The sequence below is a fragment of the Scleropages formosus genome, chromosome 7, assembly GCF_900964775.1.
Source record: "Scleropages formosus chromosome 7, fSclFor1.1, whole genome shotgun sequence".
Lineage (NCBI taxonomy): Eukaryota > Metazoa > Chordata > Actinopteri > Osteoglossiformes > Osteoglossidae > Scleropages > Scleropages formosus.
In genome coordinates, this window is record NC_041812.1 from 268,635 (window position 1) to 286,533 (window position 17,899).

The window sequence follows — 17,899 nt, forward strand, 5'->3', positions numbered from 1 at the left end:
GAGCCTGTAGTCCTGGGGAGGACAGCTACCTTATTATAGAGTAATCAATAGAAAACCATTAGCTTATACACACATAACATGCTTTACCACTGAAAGTAACAGCAATTATGTCTTTGGCCCAAAGTGAATTTAACTTAGGAGGGGCTGTGCAGGAACACATCTTATATCATTGTGTCACATCATAACCTTCCTTTAACATCAAATGCATTTGCTTAGAAGCAACACTGGTAATGTGTGCAACAGGGCTGGGTTTTTACTGGCACGTGTAGTCTTACACACAGATTTAATGAACACGTGTGTTCCAGTGTAGCAGGATACGGTACTTTCCTCTTTCCTGTGTTGAAGTGTTGCCCTCCTTCAACTTTCAGACTCCTCTTTAGACTCAAATAGTTTGTGTGTGACATACTGTGACCATCGCAAATGACAAACACAAACAGCCATGTCCATTCATGCAACATCCCATCTATTTAATGTACACTCCGTCCTTGAACAAACAATACTCCAGAAGAAGCAATTTTCTGCAGGAACACTCATTCCATGTAAACAGCTTTTAAAGGGGAGCCTTGAAGAAGTATTTTGGAAACATACCCAGCACTCATTAAAATTTTTAAAAAAAAGTGACATAGTGAAGCCTGCCAAGCTATTTAACATTTCACTTTAAACTTTTAAAAATGTCAAAAGCTTTTCTTCTTGCATTAAAAATTAAGATGTACTGTTCAGCTGATATTACTGGCAGGTCTGATCAGTAATTTAATGGCCTTCAAAATGCACCCCAAAGGAACCCAAAACATCACCAGTAATTAAATGAACTCCACATGTTCCAAACAGCTATTCATAAAGCATTTCTCATTTGCATTTAATTAGAATATATTAATTTCTCCTACACCCACCCTAAAAACCAGTGAGATCAGGAGTCACAAATGGATTTTCAATAGCTCATAATTCAAAAATGAACATTCTATTATTATAATGGAGCTTTAGTGATTACTAATCATCGTCTTGGGGTAGAGGTGGCCCTCCACCTTCCTCAAATGTATGGGTCTTTTTTCTGTGCTTTTGCACATGGTCCTCATTCATCTTCTCCAAAGATTCAATCTGCAATACACAAGTTTTCATTTTCAGTAGAGCCATCATTTAATAACTCAAAGTCAATACTTGCACTTAACAGGTAATAATACAGTGGCTACAAACTGTTCCTGTAATCGAAAGGCTGTAGGTGTAAGGGACTGTATAATCTGACCTACTTCAGCAAAACAACTTGCATGATACCAAATCATTTACATTTATTTATCAGACACTTTTCTCCAAAGTGACTTCAAATGAACTCTATGTAGTGTTATCAGTCCACACACCTTATTCACCGCGGTGACTTACACCGCTAAATACAATACTTACAATGGGTCACTCATACATACAACTATATATTAAATAATACATGAACATTTCAAACATGATTGCAATAAATAAGTCTTTCTTGAAGAAAAAACAGGGGTGGGGGAGGAACCAATATAACCATACCTGTGCTATAAAATCTGCCTCGTTATCAGCTTTTATTTGGAGTCCTGACACAGCATTGAAGAGGTCATAAACATTCATCACATCAGCCACACCTGCTTTTTGAAAGAACTGTTTGGCAGAGAAAACCATTAATATTACGGTATACAGTGATGTATATGGTTGTGGATACAGTTTTACTTGAGTACAGACACACCTTGGGTTCCACAATATGTGACTTGTGTAACCTCAGATTTACACAAATTACTGTAACGGTTAGCACCATAAGTTACAAAAATTTTACGTTACTCATCTACCTTGTCACTACTGCTGCCTTTTGCAGTAATCAGTCTGGCTTCGCATGTGCTACCAATAGTTGGTACACTTGGGGGGGGGGGGGGGGGGGGGGGATTGTGACTTGAGTACTACTGGAATCATGATGGTAAGGAGGGAAACATGCTCTGAGTAAACAATTATTATTATTATTTTTATAGAGCGCTCTTCTCACGCAGTGACACAATCCATATGGAAATAAATGTTTGTTTTCCATCTCTTCACTTTTGCCAGCTGGCTTACTCTATTGTTATTTATGTCAATATCAGGGACCTTGTTCAAGTGCTCTATATTGCTCTGGCAAGAAAAGCACTCCATTTAAAAGAAGCTGAATAAACTGTAACTAAGAACAAGAGAAATGATCTATCCCTTTAAAGAAAAGAAAAGAAAAAGGAGGAAAATACTGGTGCTATTTACAAAATTTAAAAAAAAAAAAATAATAATAATAATAATAATAATAATAATAATAATAATGTCGATTTAAGACCAGAGCCAAAGACATGCCTTGACAAGCCTAATGATTACTCAGGCAAGTTAAGTCTTTATAAAGACACTAAAATATCTACTTCTGACTTGTGGCAAGTAATGGTTTCATCGTTCTGATATTTATAAAGACAACAATAAGGCTGCCAGTGCTGATGCAGCAGCAAGCTGAAAAAACTTTCCTATATTGAAAAAAAGTTGGCAGTAACTTGCAGAAATTTATTTTAAACTACACTATTAACTATAGCTTGATTTTCTGCGTGTATAATATGAAAAAAATAGAAATAACCTCAAATTTGTTGACAATGTACTACACAGTACCATAAATTTCAATTTTTAAAAAATGTATAATAGACTACATTAATGAATTTATGAACTTCATTTTCTACCTGTACTTCACATAAAGGAAACTGACATATTACTCATATTACTGACAATGATGTATTAATTACTGTACACATGTAAGCATAACATGTGTGAGCGTAACATGTACCTGCTGCCTCCTGACTAATCCCAGACTGATCTGGGAACTCAATTCAGATCAAAATTTATACACTACCTACACAGTCTCAAGACTGAAATCTTATTTCTAGAAAAGTCTGATAATTTCCAGTTTCAGATTCCAAATGAATTCTTCAAAAAAAAAAAAAAATCCTGAATGCAGTGAAATACAATGATATAAAGGAAAAGCTAAGAATAGTCTTACTGTGGACACATTCTTGCAATCTCGAAACAAGAATTCCAGCCCATGGGGGTGGGTGGGCTCCACAGACTGGCTAACGTCAATTAGCCATACCTGCATGGACAGAATAAAAACACAAGGCTAGATTTTTGTATCTAGTCAGACAAATTCACAACCTACAAGATGTATACATACTTGCAATAAAAGTAGCTTACTTTTCCATCATGCCATAGCATGTTGTATTCACTCAAGTCAGCATGAACTAAGTTGCATTCTTGGTACAGCTGCTGCATCAACTGAGAGGAGATGGAAGGGGGAGAGGGGGAAGAAGAAAAAAAAAAAAAAAAAAAAAAAGTAACAGAAAATGTGAATGTGCAAAAAATAACAGAAAAAAGGTTTAGACTTTTGATATTCTTTGCACAACTTTTGGACAACTCACACTGGACTTAATTCAGCTGTTGTGTATATATTCATACAAATTAGTGCTCACTTGACCAGATGGCAGACCATGTGTACACTGTAATCAGGTAAGCATACAACCCTTGGCAAAAATTATGGAATCACCACACTGAGGATGTTCACACAGATTTTTTTACATTGGAGCAAACAAATCACAGAGAACACAAAATTTTTGTTTAATACCTGAATATTCTGGGTTCATTAAACATACCTCAAAGGAATTATTTTAATTAATGGCAATTTTTTTTCCAAATCAAGTAGAAGAAAATTAAGGAATCACTTGGTATTTGCATTTTAAAACAAACACAGACAAGTCAAAAATGCAAATTAGTCTACAGTTAAAAGAGAGAGCTTACTGAGCTTAACGAGCTGTCGGACTTGACTAATTGAAAGGAAACATGGCCCCAACAAGAGAGTTGTCAATAGAAACAATGTAAAGGATAGTAAAACTTCTTCAAGAAGGAAATCCAACACGGAGTGTGGCGAAAGAAGTTGGTTGTTCCCAGTCAGCTGTGTCTAAAATTTGGTGCAAGTATAAACAAAATGGGAAGGTAATAAAAGGAAAACATATGGGTAGACCAAGGAAGACGTCAAAGCGTCAGGATAGAAAACTCAAAGCAATATGCCTTGAAAATAGAAAATGCACAACAAATGAAAAACAAATGGGCGGAAACTGGAGTCAATGTTTGTAAGAAATCAGCTGAAAGAAATGGGATTCACATATAGAAAAGCCAAACAAAAACCAGCACTAACACTTAAACAGAAGAAAACAAGGTTACAGTGGGCTAAAGAAAAGCAATCATGGAGTGTGGATGACTGGATGAAAGGGATATTCAATGATGAATCACGAATCTACATTGGTCAAGATGATGATGCTGGACCTTTTGGCTGGTGCCGTTCTAATGAAACATATAAAGATGACTGCCTCAAGAAAACAAATTTCCCCAGTCATTTATGATATGGGTTGCATGTCAGGTAAAGGACCAGGTGAGATGGCAATCATGACCTCAGCAGTCAATGCCCAGGTGTACATTGAAATTTTGGACACTTTCTCATTGCATCAGTAGAAAATAGATTTGGTGATGAAGTAATTTTTCAGGATGATAGTGCATCTTGCCACAGAGCAAAGACTGTTAAAGCTTTTCTTCAGGAAAGGCATATCAACTCAATGACATGGCCAGCAAACAGTCCAGATCTCAATCCGATTGAAAATTTATGGCGGAAATTGGAAAAGAAAAGAAAGAAAAAAAAAAAAACTGGTCCATGACAAGGCTCAATCCTGCAAAGCTGATCTGTTAATGGCTATTCAAGAAAGTTGGAACCAGACTGATGAAGAATATTGTTTTTCCTTAGTGAAGTCAATGCCTCAAAGAATCCAGGCCATCATAAAAGCCCAAGGAGGAACGACAAAGTATTGACTGTATTTTTTTGTTGATGATTCCATAATGTTTTTCCTTAATATTAAGTGATTCCATAATTTTTTCCTCTACTCGATTTGGGGAAAAAAAATTGCCAATAATTTAATTTGTTTGAGGTATGTTCAACAAAGCCAGAATGTCCAGCTATTAAACAAAAAATGTTTTGTGTTGTATCTGTGATTTGTTTATTTGCTATGAAGTAAAAAAGTTGGGTAAACATGCTCAAAGTGTGGTGATTCCATAATTTTTGCCAGGGGTTATAGTATGTTCAATTTCCTACCAGGGGAATTTTCACACTACATACATGGTGGTCAAGCTGGTACTTACATTTAACACCTGGTAGTAAGCTCCCATCATGTCCTCAGTTCCCAGTTTCACTTCTTTCAGTTTGGGTGCTGGCACATGATCTTGTCCAATGAAAGACATGACCAAAATGTGCTTCTTGAGAATGATCACTTCTGGACAAGGAATTCCAGCCTTTTTCATCCTGAAGGAAAGATGAAGACTTCAGTCAATGTGGTGACAGTCATTCAAGGTTGTGGTGACATGTAATGGAATTATGCAGTGTTGGGTCATTTGACAACAAGTACGAGGACAGCCAGAGAACAATGAAACAAGAGAATGTACACAATTTAGTGAACAGGCCTCACAAATGTAGGAACAGTCAGTGCAGGTTGACAAAGCCTACAAATGATATTTTCATTTGCTCCATTTTAAAATATTCTACATTTTCTAAAAGTAAAAATTCCCACTGACAACTGATTAAGAAAACATTTTACGGTTACGTTGCTGAGAGACACAGGGAACACAATGCAGATAATTAGTTCTACCACTCTGACAGGAATCAGGATTTGAAAGAAAACCAGCAGCCATATTGCAAACTTCCACACCGTCTATAGGAGAAAACAGTTACTTGTACAAATTGCCAAGAATCTTATGTTCAAAGTTCCTTCAAATTCCAGTACACATAACTGTCAAAACAGGATGGCATGATGGCACAGCAGGTAGCGCTGCTGCCTCACACTGCCTGTGCTGTAGATCTGAATCTGGTTCAGTCTATGTGGCGTCTGCATGTTCTCCCCATGTCTCCATGGGTCTCCCCCACCTACATGCACAGTAAGACAGCACTGAGCATGATTTGCCACACTCAGCCAAACACGCTATGCATTTGGGGCACCTACAACCCCTTTTGGGCCACTGCATTACATGTATTCATTTAGAAGACTCATTTCTCCCAAGTGACATACATCTCATACAAAATACAATCTGTTCATTACAGTAGGAGAAAGAGACATAGTTGCAGCCACATGATTCTTAAGTAAAGCTATTTTGTTACCTTTACCATATGCACCGATGTTCATCACACAAGTAACGGCATAAAACTAATCTATCGGCGATTCCTGATAGCCTTCCTGGTCTTTTTTTGAGACAAAAAAATGTAATGTTTAAATGTATTTAACAAATGCTTTTCTCCTAAGCGACTTCCAATGAACTTTATGTAGTGTTATCAGCCCACACACCTTATTCACCAAAGTAACTTACACTGCTAGATACACTACTTACTAAGGAAACCCACACAGAGAGGGAGAGAACATGCAAACTCCACATAGACTGAGTGGGGATGGAACCCACGTGCTACTCGCTGTGCCATCATGCCGCCAGTGATGGGAGCAATGATGGGAGAGCATACTTGAAGCATACCGAAGGGCTTTATTTTTTAGGACGAACGTGTTTTCATGGAAAGCCTTGCTATACAAAATTTATTCCGGTATTCGCTATTGGGGTATGAAGTTGCTGAGTCACACGTATACTAAATATACATCAGTCCTCATAATACTAATTTTGCACAAAAAGCAGTGCTGTTGAATGCAACAGCTGTGTCAAGTCTACTCCTAGTCTGTGAGGAATTAACAGGTCTCAATAGGAAAGAAGTCACAGCTATGGCAATATTTTGGCTTCCATTTTCAATATGAAAATGATGCAGAAATTGCTGTCAAAGTGGATGCAGCTATCGAGTGAAAGTGCTACCTAGCACTACACTCACACACATTGGCTGAAGCCGCTTGTCCTAAGCACAGTTGTGGCAAACTGGAGCCTAACCTGGCAGTGCAGGACGCAAGGCCGGAGGGGGAGAGGACGCACCCAAGATGGGACGCCTGTCCGTCACAAGGCACCTCAAGCAGGACTCGAACCCCAGGCCTGCCAGAGAGCAGGACGTGGCCAAGCCCGCTGCGCCACCATGACCCCAGCACTGCACTGTTGCCTTGAAATAGCAGCAATATAAAAATCATGACCACTCATTTGTGCCATCATCACTGCAAGAAGTTAGCTGAACAAGCAGCTGCAAACAAATGTTTCTTAGCACTGGGAGCCAGAACAGCAAAACCACTGGTGTGACAGACATGTGTGATATGGATACAGCAGACCAAGATACAGCAGTGGAAGTGGACTGTGACTGCATTTTAAGTGTCTGGCTCATACACTCACTTTCCCTCTCACTCAGAACTGCTGAATCTGTGTCTATATTTAAAATCTTAAAACTCATCTCTTCCAGACTCACTTTGCCCATCATGTAAGGTGCAAATTTTTATGCACTATAACTTTCATCCCTGGATAATCCTTTACACAGCTACTCCTGTAATACTCCTGTATGGGTGGCACAGCGAGTAGCACTGCTGTCTCACAGCGCCTGGGTGGTGTGAGAGGACATGGGTTCCATCCCCACTCAGTCTGTGTGGAGTTTGCATGTTCTTTCCATATTTGTGTGGGTTTCCTCCCACAGACCAAAGACATGCTGTTCAGGATCACCCGTAGTGTGTGAGTGACAGAGAGAGTGTGTGTGTGTTCCACTGATGTATGGATGAGTGACCCATTGTAAGCAGTGTATCTAGCAGTGTAAGTGAATAAGGTGTGTGGCTGATAAGACATCATAGAGTTTATTGGGAGTCGCTTTGGAGAAAAGAATCTGCTAAAAAATGTAAATGCTCAAAATCTTACATACCACAGAGGGTTTTGAGCACCCCAGCCCTTCATTCTATATTTTACTCTAAGCTGAGTGAATCTTTGTTTTTTCTAAAAATGCGATATAACAAACTGTTACATTCCAACCATTTATCCATCTCTGACCTTGACAAGTTATGCATTTCTTTCTCTGCCCACATGCGAATGATCTTGCGGGGATTCAGTTTGCTGAAACGGTCCTTGAAGCGGTAGTCATCCTTGATGTACTTATCCCGATTGCGGAACTCGTTCAGGGTGGTCTTAAAAACCTTTAGTACACACTCTGCTGGGACAGGGTTGTCTTCCAGGCTGTTTTTAAATAAATAAATAATAATAAAAAAAATTTAAAAAAAAAGATTTCTATCACCCATGCACATTTAAAATACTGTGACTGTTTAGTCAGGTTCCAGAAAGTTAAACTGAGACCCAGAGCTGTTTGCTAGGTGTTCACACCATGTCAGTGCTTTCAGATTAACTTTAGGTGACCTTACTTCTCAAGTGGTTATGCTGAATGTATTGCAAATATTTTAAGAATGTCTGACACCAATTAATTAGGCCTGTATTTTTCAACCCCTGCATCAGACTTCTTAAATTAATTAAGTATCAGCTCACACCTTCCTCCATCGGCATGAAAGACAACGGACTCTTTCCCAGTGCTAATGCATCCATTGATATTCTCCAGGATGCCAGCATTGACCATCTTAAACATCAGCAGACGGGTCTTGGGGTCAACAGCTTGTTCCTGTGGAGAAGAAGCCAAGTGACTAATGTGGTTCAAGTTAAAAGGTTTTTTTTTTTTTTTTTTTTTAAAAAGAAAAAGGAAAATAATAATATAAGCACAAAAAACAAGGAATCATATAGAGTCTGAGAAAATCAAATTGACATGTTTTACTGCAGTGTTGAACAGCCAATTATTAGTAAAGAAAAGCACAGATGACTAAATACACAGGACTGTTGATATACTTTTTAAGCATAGAAAATGAGTAAATGTTGGCTCAGCCTAACAGTGAATATGTTGCTTGAACCAGTTATGTGAATTCTCATTCTGACGGTCAAATTAATTATGGGGAGGAGCACGACAGGTTCTCATACAAAAAGCTGTAGATGCAGTATGAGTGTTATTCAGTGTAGAACGTTAATGTGTGGGACAAACTGGTATTAAAGAAAAGAAACATCTGGAATTACAATTAACTTCTTGAAACAGTCTCTTCATTGTCTGGCTCTGAATTCACCCCCCAAAACACCTGCCTCCAAAAAATGGCAGTGCAAACAGGACTGCTGAGATGGCAACAAACACCACCCAATGGACCCATAAACAGTGGTCCACAAATGACAACTCCTTTGATTAACAAGCTTTTGGCTGTTTGTGGATGTTCTGCTATGTTAATCCTGAAGGCATGGCAGGAGACAGCTATGCACAGAAACCACTATTATGAGGTTGTTGGCAATTACTTAAGAGTAGTTTCAAGTCACAGTACAGTGAACCCTACGGATTAAATCTACAGACAACTGAGGATAATTAATCTGTTTATAGCATATCGGTTACTGAGTGATGGTGGTAGAAACCCTGTACATTGACACATACCGCAGTGGAGTGCTCCTTTTTCTCGTGCAATTTAGCACTCCGACGTTGCTCAGTGTAGCAGTGCTGCTTCAAGGCATTGTAGACATGATTTGAGAGCTTTAGGTCCATCCCAATACCATCTCCAATGTGAACTTCTGGAGCAAACTGGAGAAACAGAAGGAATGCTTGAAGTAGCCATGCATAGTGACTGGAACAACTGAATAGTGTCAGTTTAAATTATTTCTAACGATTATTCAAACAAAACCTCATGTTACAACAGTAAACTCGTGCATATGCACTTTGTCCTCAGCTAAAACTACCTTCTTCCACAAAAAAAAAAAAAAAGCTAGTCTGCAATCAACAATCCACACTCTTCTCTTCCCTACTCTGCCCTCCTCCTTCTTTCTCATTGCTGACTATTGTCTTTTTCTTCAGAGACAACTCCATCACTGACAAGTTCTTTACATCCAACTGCCCTGATGATGCCAGACTGAGGTCAAGTTCTTCACATTTCAACACCTGTCAAACTGAAAACTCCAACCTCTGCTGTCAGAGAGCCACCACCTGCTCCCTTGATCTAACCCTTTTGTGTCTCCTATCGGACATGTCGTTGCAACTTCTCTCCCCTCTCCAAGATCATCATCAACTCCTTTCTCCTCTGGTTGCTTCCCATCATCCTTCAAAACTGCCTTCATTTCATCACTCTTGAAGAAGATCCAGAAAGGTTCAGACTTAGTCCAGAACTACAGGCCAGTCTACTCCCTTTTCTGACAAAATACTGGAATGGGAAACTTACAATCAGTTGTCTCCTTGACAGTTATCAGTCTGAATTCAAAGTTAGTCATTCCAGCAAGACTGCTCTCTTCACAGTATTAGAGCAGCCTTTCTCCCCAGAGCTCTCATCCTCCTCAACCTAGCTACAGAATTTGACTCAACCACCAAATTCTACTGTCCTCTCTTGGACAGCTTGGCATTACAGAACTGCACTGAACTGTTCCAAGTCCTACCTATCAGACTCCTAGTTATCCCCTCATCATCTCTCAACTAGTTCCATAGAGCTTGGTGCTAGGCCCTATACTCTTCTCCATCTACACCTCTTCCCTTAGCACAGTCATCATCTCCTACCACTGCTATGTTGATACCTAGCTATTCATCTCCTTTCTGAGCTACACACATTTCATCACACATCGCCACCTGTTTCTCAGACATCTTTGATAGGATGTCTGGTCACCACCTTCAACTCAACCTCTCTAAATCTGAAATCCTCCACCTCCAGCTGGTCCATCCATCCTGTTGAGAACTCAAATCAAACTGGAAAACTTGCTCATTTCACCTGCCTCATTGGCTAAGAGCCCGGGAGGAAAGATCAACTGTCCCTTAACATATTGAAGCAACAACCCAGTCCTACAGATACATCCTGCTGGAAATCTGCAAGATCCACTCTTATCTCACAAATATTCCACCTGGATTACTGCAACTTCTTCCTGGCAGAAGCCGGATGGCCAGACAAACTTCTCCAGCTGACACATAACATTGCTGCCCAAATTGTATTTGACCTGCCGAAGTGTTTCCATGTATCCCCCCCACCTACTGGCTTCCTATAGTTGTCCAGATCAAATTCAAGACTCTGGTTACAGCCTACAAGACTATCAACAGATCTGCTCCCCAATATCTACAAGACCTGATCACGCACTATGCCTCAACCAGACTGCAATTTTGTTTAATAATGGAAAAGCCTTTATGCAACTACTTGTGTTATGTGTACTGGTTCATGTAATGGATTGAGACAAATTCACTGTATTCTAGCATCACCATGTCTGCATCCAGATCTCTCCTGTTGATGTTATGCATTTTTTGTATTGCTTGGGAGAAAACCTTCTGCAAAATGAATCAATGTAAATGCTACCAAGCTCAATGAAATTAAGTGAAAAAATGTCTTACATTCTCCATACGTGCTGTGTTTTTCCTGCCACATGCATCTTCATCATGCTTGGTAGTAATGTTCTTGCCTTTTCCAGTAAAGCCTTTTCTTGGGGTGGTCACAGGCTTATCTATTAAAAAAAATCCCAAGATGAACAACACATGCAATTAAGTCACATTTCGCACTAAAGTACATTTACATTTATTCATTTAGCTGACACTTTTGTACATTAAGTGTGTATTAAGCTTTAAGTACATTAAGAAAGCAATACATTTTTCTTGTTTAAGCAGTTTGAACTACAGCAAGGGTTAAAAAATTTGCAAAATCTTTTCACTGTGCAATCACAAAATTGCTAAGCTACTTGAAAATTTGGACACTGAACTAGTGTCTTACTGATGTGACAAAAGTGAAATATTTGACATTTAGTCACTTTACAGGTACAGACTTTGTATTAATTTTTACCAACTACAAAGGAACAATGCACACCGATCCCCTCACGTAACAGGGTCCTGTACAATGCAGATGCTGGGGATTAAAACAGCTTGTGAAAATACAGAAACCCCTCTACTTGCGTAAATGTGCTTTATGTAAATCTGGATTTCTGTAAAAATTCCCAGCATACACATTGTTTATGGATAGTACTTCCGCAAAACATCCGAAATACGTTAGGAGCAAATCGGCATACCCAGACAAGGCGGGAAGCTGCACCTTCCCAGTTCCCACGTGTTTTGAGCCGTAAACACATCTCTTATTAGCATGGGGCTTTTTCCCCCCCATATTTTTTACCAGTTTCATTATTCACGATGCCTGGTGGTAAACATGTACTCAAAGGAAAATGAGAACCATCTTACAAGCATCCAGCAATCAATTTGGAGATGAAATTGAAAATAAGGAAGTATGAAGTTGGACAAAGATTATCGTCTATAGCACGGGAACCAAGTTTAGCTATACTGACTATAAATCCATCGGTGAAGGATGCTGCACGTATACAGGAGCATGTGATGTTGAATGGTGGATGAGGGGGAATCTGACATACGCAACTTTTGACTTACAAAAGGGGTTAAAGAACGGCCTACTTGCATAAGTCGAGGGGTGTCTGGAAATAGCATTCTATACAACATTTTCCTCATGCAACAGGTTAATAATTCAGTTCTATGGCATTTCAGTTCAATTTTTACAGTTGCTTTCACCATATGCTCCAATGTTCATCACACGAGTAGCTACATAAACTATCAGAATATCGACATTCCTGATCACCTTCCTAGTAATTTTTTTTGTTGATAAACATTTGTTACAGTACAGGAGGTACATGATTGATCCAGGCATGGTCTTAAAAGTTACAGTGCATTAACATTTATACTTTACATGAACTTAAGGTATCATGGGTGAAGTGAGTCTGGAAGAGGTGAGTTTTAAGACCCTTTCTAAATGTGCACAAAGATTTACTAGTTCTGAGTGAGAGAGGGAGGTTGTTCCACCACAACGTAGCCAGGACCAAGACCTCCGTGCTTTACTATGCGTGCCTGGGACCACCAAGCAGGCAGATGTAGAAGAGCGTAACTAACTCTGTTGCTTAAACCACTGTGACATTCCAGGTTTTTTTTCAGGGTACAAAGCTGGTACAAATTGAACTTGTTTTATGTATAAATTTACAGAAATGGTGAGATATTGAGGATCTGTACAGAGGGAAGGTTTAGATTCTGTCAGAGGTACATGCTCTCTTAAGTTTCGTGCCCTACTGCTGCCAGTGAACCTGTGAAATGAAGCACTATGAAGACACTGTCCCGTGTCTTCAAAATGGTGTCACACACATGCAGCTATGCACATGAGTTCCATAATCACAAACCATTTTAATTACATGAATACTTATACACTAGTGTTAATAAAACTGATACTGCAATCATAAATGTCATGCATCAAACATCTGGTGAGCAAAAACAGTCACTGATCCCACACAACCCAGTCACAAAATCTTTACACTTGTCCCCTCTAGGAGGCGTTACAGAGCACAGTCCACCAGAATGACCAGATACAAGAACAGTTTTTGCCCCTCAGGCCATCACTCTCATGAAGTTAACACTCCCCTACAGGTCTCCTGTGACTGCAACAATATCCAACTACTTTTGATACTTTTTTTTTTTTTCCACATTTATTCTCATGTTTGTATATTCTAAATATGTTATTCTGTAATTGTGTCAGTTTGCCTATAAATACTAGAAGCACCTAGAATCACAGCAAATGCCTTGTGTCCATCAGCAGACTGGCCCATAAAACTCATTCTGACTTGCCTGTAATGTTAAAAAGTGCCTTGACATGCATAATACCACCTTTTATTCTTTTTAAAATTAATTTTGGTAACTTTTTGCCTGGAATCAATTATGCTGCCCCCCACCATAATAATGTTAATTCAATGCCCTTACAACAGGAATTTGCCTAATGGGATGATTTCATGAAACTCACAATGTTATGTGAAGGATGGGTACACTGTTAAAGTTCTTCATATTTTAAGTCTGACCACCAACAGTTCTGTTCCACTGAATAAAGTTTAAAAGAAATTCCTAAGCACATGACAAAATGCAAGTATAACCAAATGTGGCTAACAATTTAAGATTGTATCAAATGTACATGTCACCAACTCATTTAAAAATTAGATGTTGCATGTATTTGAACAAAAATATCTATGTACAATTTGCACAAATTATAGAGTGACTTTTTCCCCAACAATATAGGCAATGGATACAGCAGTCATTAATTGAAATCCTAGCTGCATTAAACTACAAAAGGCAAGAAACAAAGTTCAAGAATATGGCAAATAAATCCCTACAAGTACTATATCAGTAGTAATGTTCAAAGGAACAGATGAAAAAAATGTTAATTTCATGGTGAAACTGACTCAAGCAAGTCTCAGTCTGTATAACTGATGTATATTTTTTACTGAAGAAATGTTTCAGGCCACATATCGCACGTCTAAGTCAATTTTTTCACGGAGACGTACGTCGCTTTGGAGAAAAGCGTTCGCTAAATGAAGTAAAGGTAATTTTTACATTATAATTTGAGACTGAAGAGGACTAAACTTTTTCATGATGAATCAGACATGCCTGAAGACGTTCACTCCGTAATATAGAGCCGAAGGGGTATAGCAAGTGATCGCCACACCTCAACAAGACTGCTAGTCTCCTGCACCTCTGTCAGCTTGGTGGCCCCATGCACAAAAAAAGTAAAATAAAGAAAGAAATAAATAAAAAAATAAAAATCAAAAGCACACAGGTTTTCAGTTCAGGTTCGGATGTGGTGGCATGACCTCCCCCCTCTCTCACTGAGAACTGCGAAAAGTGATCTTGTCCAGATTCTAGAGTACAGTCAATTTGTCATAATCCACCACAGATCTCTCTCAATCTCAAAACTTGCCTCTTTCAGACTCACTTCTTCCCTGATCTAAGTGTAATGCACAAATTGCATTTTCTCTGAGATGTGCGTCGCTTTGGAGAAAAGCGTCTGCTAAATGAATAAACGTAAATGTAAGTGCGTGACAAACAAACAAACGTTTAATTGTGTGGATAAAAATTGAGAACTAATTGATGAACCTTTACGCCGCTACTCATGTGATGTATACTGGTTCATATGGTGCATTGTGACAAACTGATGTACTCCAGAATCACGTGTCTGCATCCAAATCTGTCCTCCTCTTGATGTAATGCACTCCTTGCATTTTGTCTCTGAAATGTACGTTGCTTTGGAGAAAAGCATCTGCTGAATGAATAAATGTTAATGTATCACGAGAGCAAAAAGCTTTAAATTTAATTTTTACGTGAACTTCTACAAAATAAATTCCTAAATTCAGTCATTTTGCTGGCGGTCACCTGGTCCATAAGGGTCATGGCGAGTGTCCTGCCAGTCCACTTCGTCTTCAGAGCTGTCACTGTCATCGTAGGGGTGAACCTTCCGGTAGTTCTCAAAGGAGATGGATACTGCAGAAGACATGATGAGGAACATTAGCGTGGACAATTCAATTGTATTACAAGTTATGAAACGCCAGAGGAACACTTTCCGAACCTAGGCTAGACCGAGCGAGTCCGGGATCGACGGGAACGCAGAGCATTTTTAAGGAGGGCCACCGGACAGCTCCGCCCTAAACTGAAAGTATCCATTTCAAAATACTGTAACTTGTCTTAAGGCTCCCAAAGTAAGTAGCAAAAAGCGCGCGAGGAACTCGCTCGCGTTCCACGACACGATGGATGGATGGAGACGCAGCGCTACCTTTACTGTCCCCATTGAACTTCCTCTCCTCCCTGCGCAGCTGCGTGTCGAATTCCCGGTCGAACTCCATCTGCAGCATCTGCGCCAGCATCAGGTCACTGGAGGTGTCCGAGTCGTCGGCGACGAAGGGCTGAGTGGCGGCGGCGGCGGCGGCGGCGCTGCGGGAGACACCGTGGCGCACGAGACCAGCGTTAAGTTAACGTAGTCGGTGCGTGCTCAGCATTGATTGATTCGGCAGCGCTCACTCTGGGCAGCTGAGGAAGGAACGCGACTCCTCGTCCAGCTGCTTAGCCAGTTGCTCGCTCATAACATCGGCCAGGGAGCAGGGCGCGCATGGTGCGTTCGGAGCCCCCCACGGACGCTACGATTGATTGGGAACAACGGACAGACACGGCAGAGTTGGTGAGCGGAGCGGTCAGCAGCAGCAGAGTGACCGGCAGCAGGACAGCAGCACAACAGGCTGCAAAACACACACATCCGATCGCACTGGCACGTGCTCATGATTCATTACGTCACACGATTCTTTATTACGGTCAGCGAAGTCAGATTTACCAGAGACTCGTCTACAGAAAAGCGCTTCAACAGCTGATCTGATCAGATGTCGCTGTGTGAATACGGAGGAGAGGGCAACCAGCTTCGATACGTCACACTACTCATTATTGATTATTAATCCAGCAGGTGCCATGGGGCATGATTAGCTAGGCCTAGTAGTAGGGCTTGAATTTAACAGAGGGCGGCAGCATCAGTCGACACTCAAGTTCCTGTTTTTCCCATTCTGCCCTACTACTAGTTGGGAAAGAAGAGGCCACAAATTCAGCAGCTAAAAAGTGTGAAGCAGGAAACGCTTACCTTTTCTTCGGTAGCGACTTCTATGGGATCCATCATGTTTACAACTGGGTTACTAACAGGCGGGAAGTTACGCGACGGGTCCAGGACACCGCTCTCACCGCCGGACTGGGACGAAACAAGTCCCAACAAGTCGACGGCAGCAGCCGGTCAACTCGCGAGTCGACGACGACGGAAGCTGAAAATTGGAAATAGATTTTGTATAGAAAAGAGCGTCGTTTCAAAGTCACGAGAACAATAAATACGGCAAAAAAAATATATTATATATATATACTTGACGATATACAATGGAGTTGATTAAACAAACAAGTGTTGCCAAGAATAGGCAAATAAAACACAGAAACCACCGATACGGCAGAAATGACTTCACAGCTCAAACCGGAAGAGGCGGCGGCGAACGACGTCCTTAAAGCGACAGTGGCGCCTTTTGTCACGCATGCGCATCCTGTTCTCTTCCCCTTTTTTGTTTTTAAACTTTTTCCTGTGATGTTTTTAATAGTAATAAACTGATCTTTCACGTTTTTCGTATGCTTTTTATTAAGTTGCCAACTATCGGTATTTAATATTAGGCCCTCGGAAATTTTATAAATCCCCGCTCACGTGTGTTGTGCAAGTTGAATTTTCTGAGAACTGACGACGGGACGCAGTGAGTGACGGCTGCTACGACGGCGATGTTTCCCACCACCACCACCATAAATAATCATACACGGAAGATTCTATACGACAATACGAGGAGCAGTGTTTCAAAAGCCTGCAACAGCAGATTAAAGGGAGTGCCCACTCTCCTCAGTAACCTAATGGGCTCCTGAGCCCGTGATCCGGCTGCAGCAGATGTGCCTGTGTGCGAAGAGACCGGTCGGTCGGACACCCGGCGGGACGTCTGGTCCCCCACACCCGGCCGCAGGACCTCCTGTGTTACCGGGTAGGCTCCGGTTCCCCGCGACCCCGCGATGATCAATGATCATTCACTAGTAAAAGTGTTTCGGCCGCGAGGATGCAGACGAGCTCAGATTGAGAATGAATGGTGAAATGCCGTATGAGAACTTTAAAAAATACATAAGAAAACCCATGATTCAGGTAAAAACGTTAACTAAGTTGTTGCAGACGTGTTATTCTTAAGTACAGTTTGTTTCTTTCCACCGTGAACAAACAACGTTCATCCTCGCACGAGAGCTGCAGAAAACTTTACCAGAAAATTGACTGACACAGTGACACACACACACAGACACTCAGCCTGAACCGCTCGTCCCATACAGGGTCGCGGGGAGCCGGAAGGGACACACCCAGGACGGGACGCCAGTCCGTCGCAAGGCACCCCAAGCGGGACTCGAACCCCTGGCAGACCTACCGGAGCGCAGGACCTGGTCCACTCACTGCGCCCCACTGCACCCCCCAGAACAATAATTGACGATTCCTGATAACCTTCTAGTAGTTTTTTCACG

At 40.7% G+C, this 17,899-nt stretch overlaps 1 protein-coding gene across 3 annotated transcripts; it reads right to left on the reverse strand.

Moving 5' to 3' along the window:
• Nucleotides 1–708: 708 nt before the first annotated feature.
• riok3 (RIO kinase 3 (yeast)) lies at nt 709–17,884 on the reverse strand. Of its 3 annotated transcripts, none has more exons than XM_018751496.2 (14): nt 17,806–17,884; nt 16,461–16,635; nt 15,857–15,972; nt 15,612–15,769; nt 15,215–15,322; nt 11,375–11,484; nt 9,455–9,598; nt 8,484–8,611; nt 7,996–8,178; nt 5,197–5,356; nt 3,208–3,288; nt 3,017–3,106; nt 1,519–1,626; nt 709–1,095 (listed from the first exon to the last, which is right to left on the reverse strand). In XM_018751496.2, the coding sequence occupies exons 2-14, from the start codon at nt 16,494–16,496 to the stop codon at nt 988–990; spliced, it is 1,530 nt and encodes a 509-aa protein (XP_018607012.2). In that variant the 5' UTR covers nt 16,497–16,635; nt 17,806–17,884; the 3' UTR covers nt 709–987. The 3 variants fall into 3 exon arrangements, with proteins under 3 accessions (XP_018607012.2, XP_018607011.2, XP_029109166.1); XM_018751495.2 differs by lacking the exon at nt 17,806–17,884 and adding an exon at nt 16,732–16,827; XM_029253333.1 differs by lacking the exon at nt 17,806–17,884 and having other exon boundaries at nt 15,612–15,766; nt 16,461–16,750.
• Between the last annotated feature and the right edge of the window lie 15 nt (nt 17,885–17,899).

Excerpts from the sequence above, each read along its gene's own strand:
- riok3 (XM_018751496.2), bottom strand. The coding sequence starts at position 16,496 with ATGATGGATCCCATAGAAGTCGCTACCGAAGAAAAG. Across the intron at positions 9,599-11,374 it reads ACACAGCACGTATGGAGAAT|TTTGCTCCAGAAGTTCACAT; the intron begins GTAAGACATTTT and ends CTGTTTCTCCAG. Across the intron at positions 3,107-3,207 it reads TGCTATGGCATGATGGAAAA|GTATGGCTAATTGACGTTAG; the intron begins GTAAGCTACTTT and ends CTGTCCATGCAG.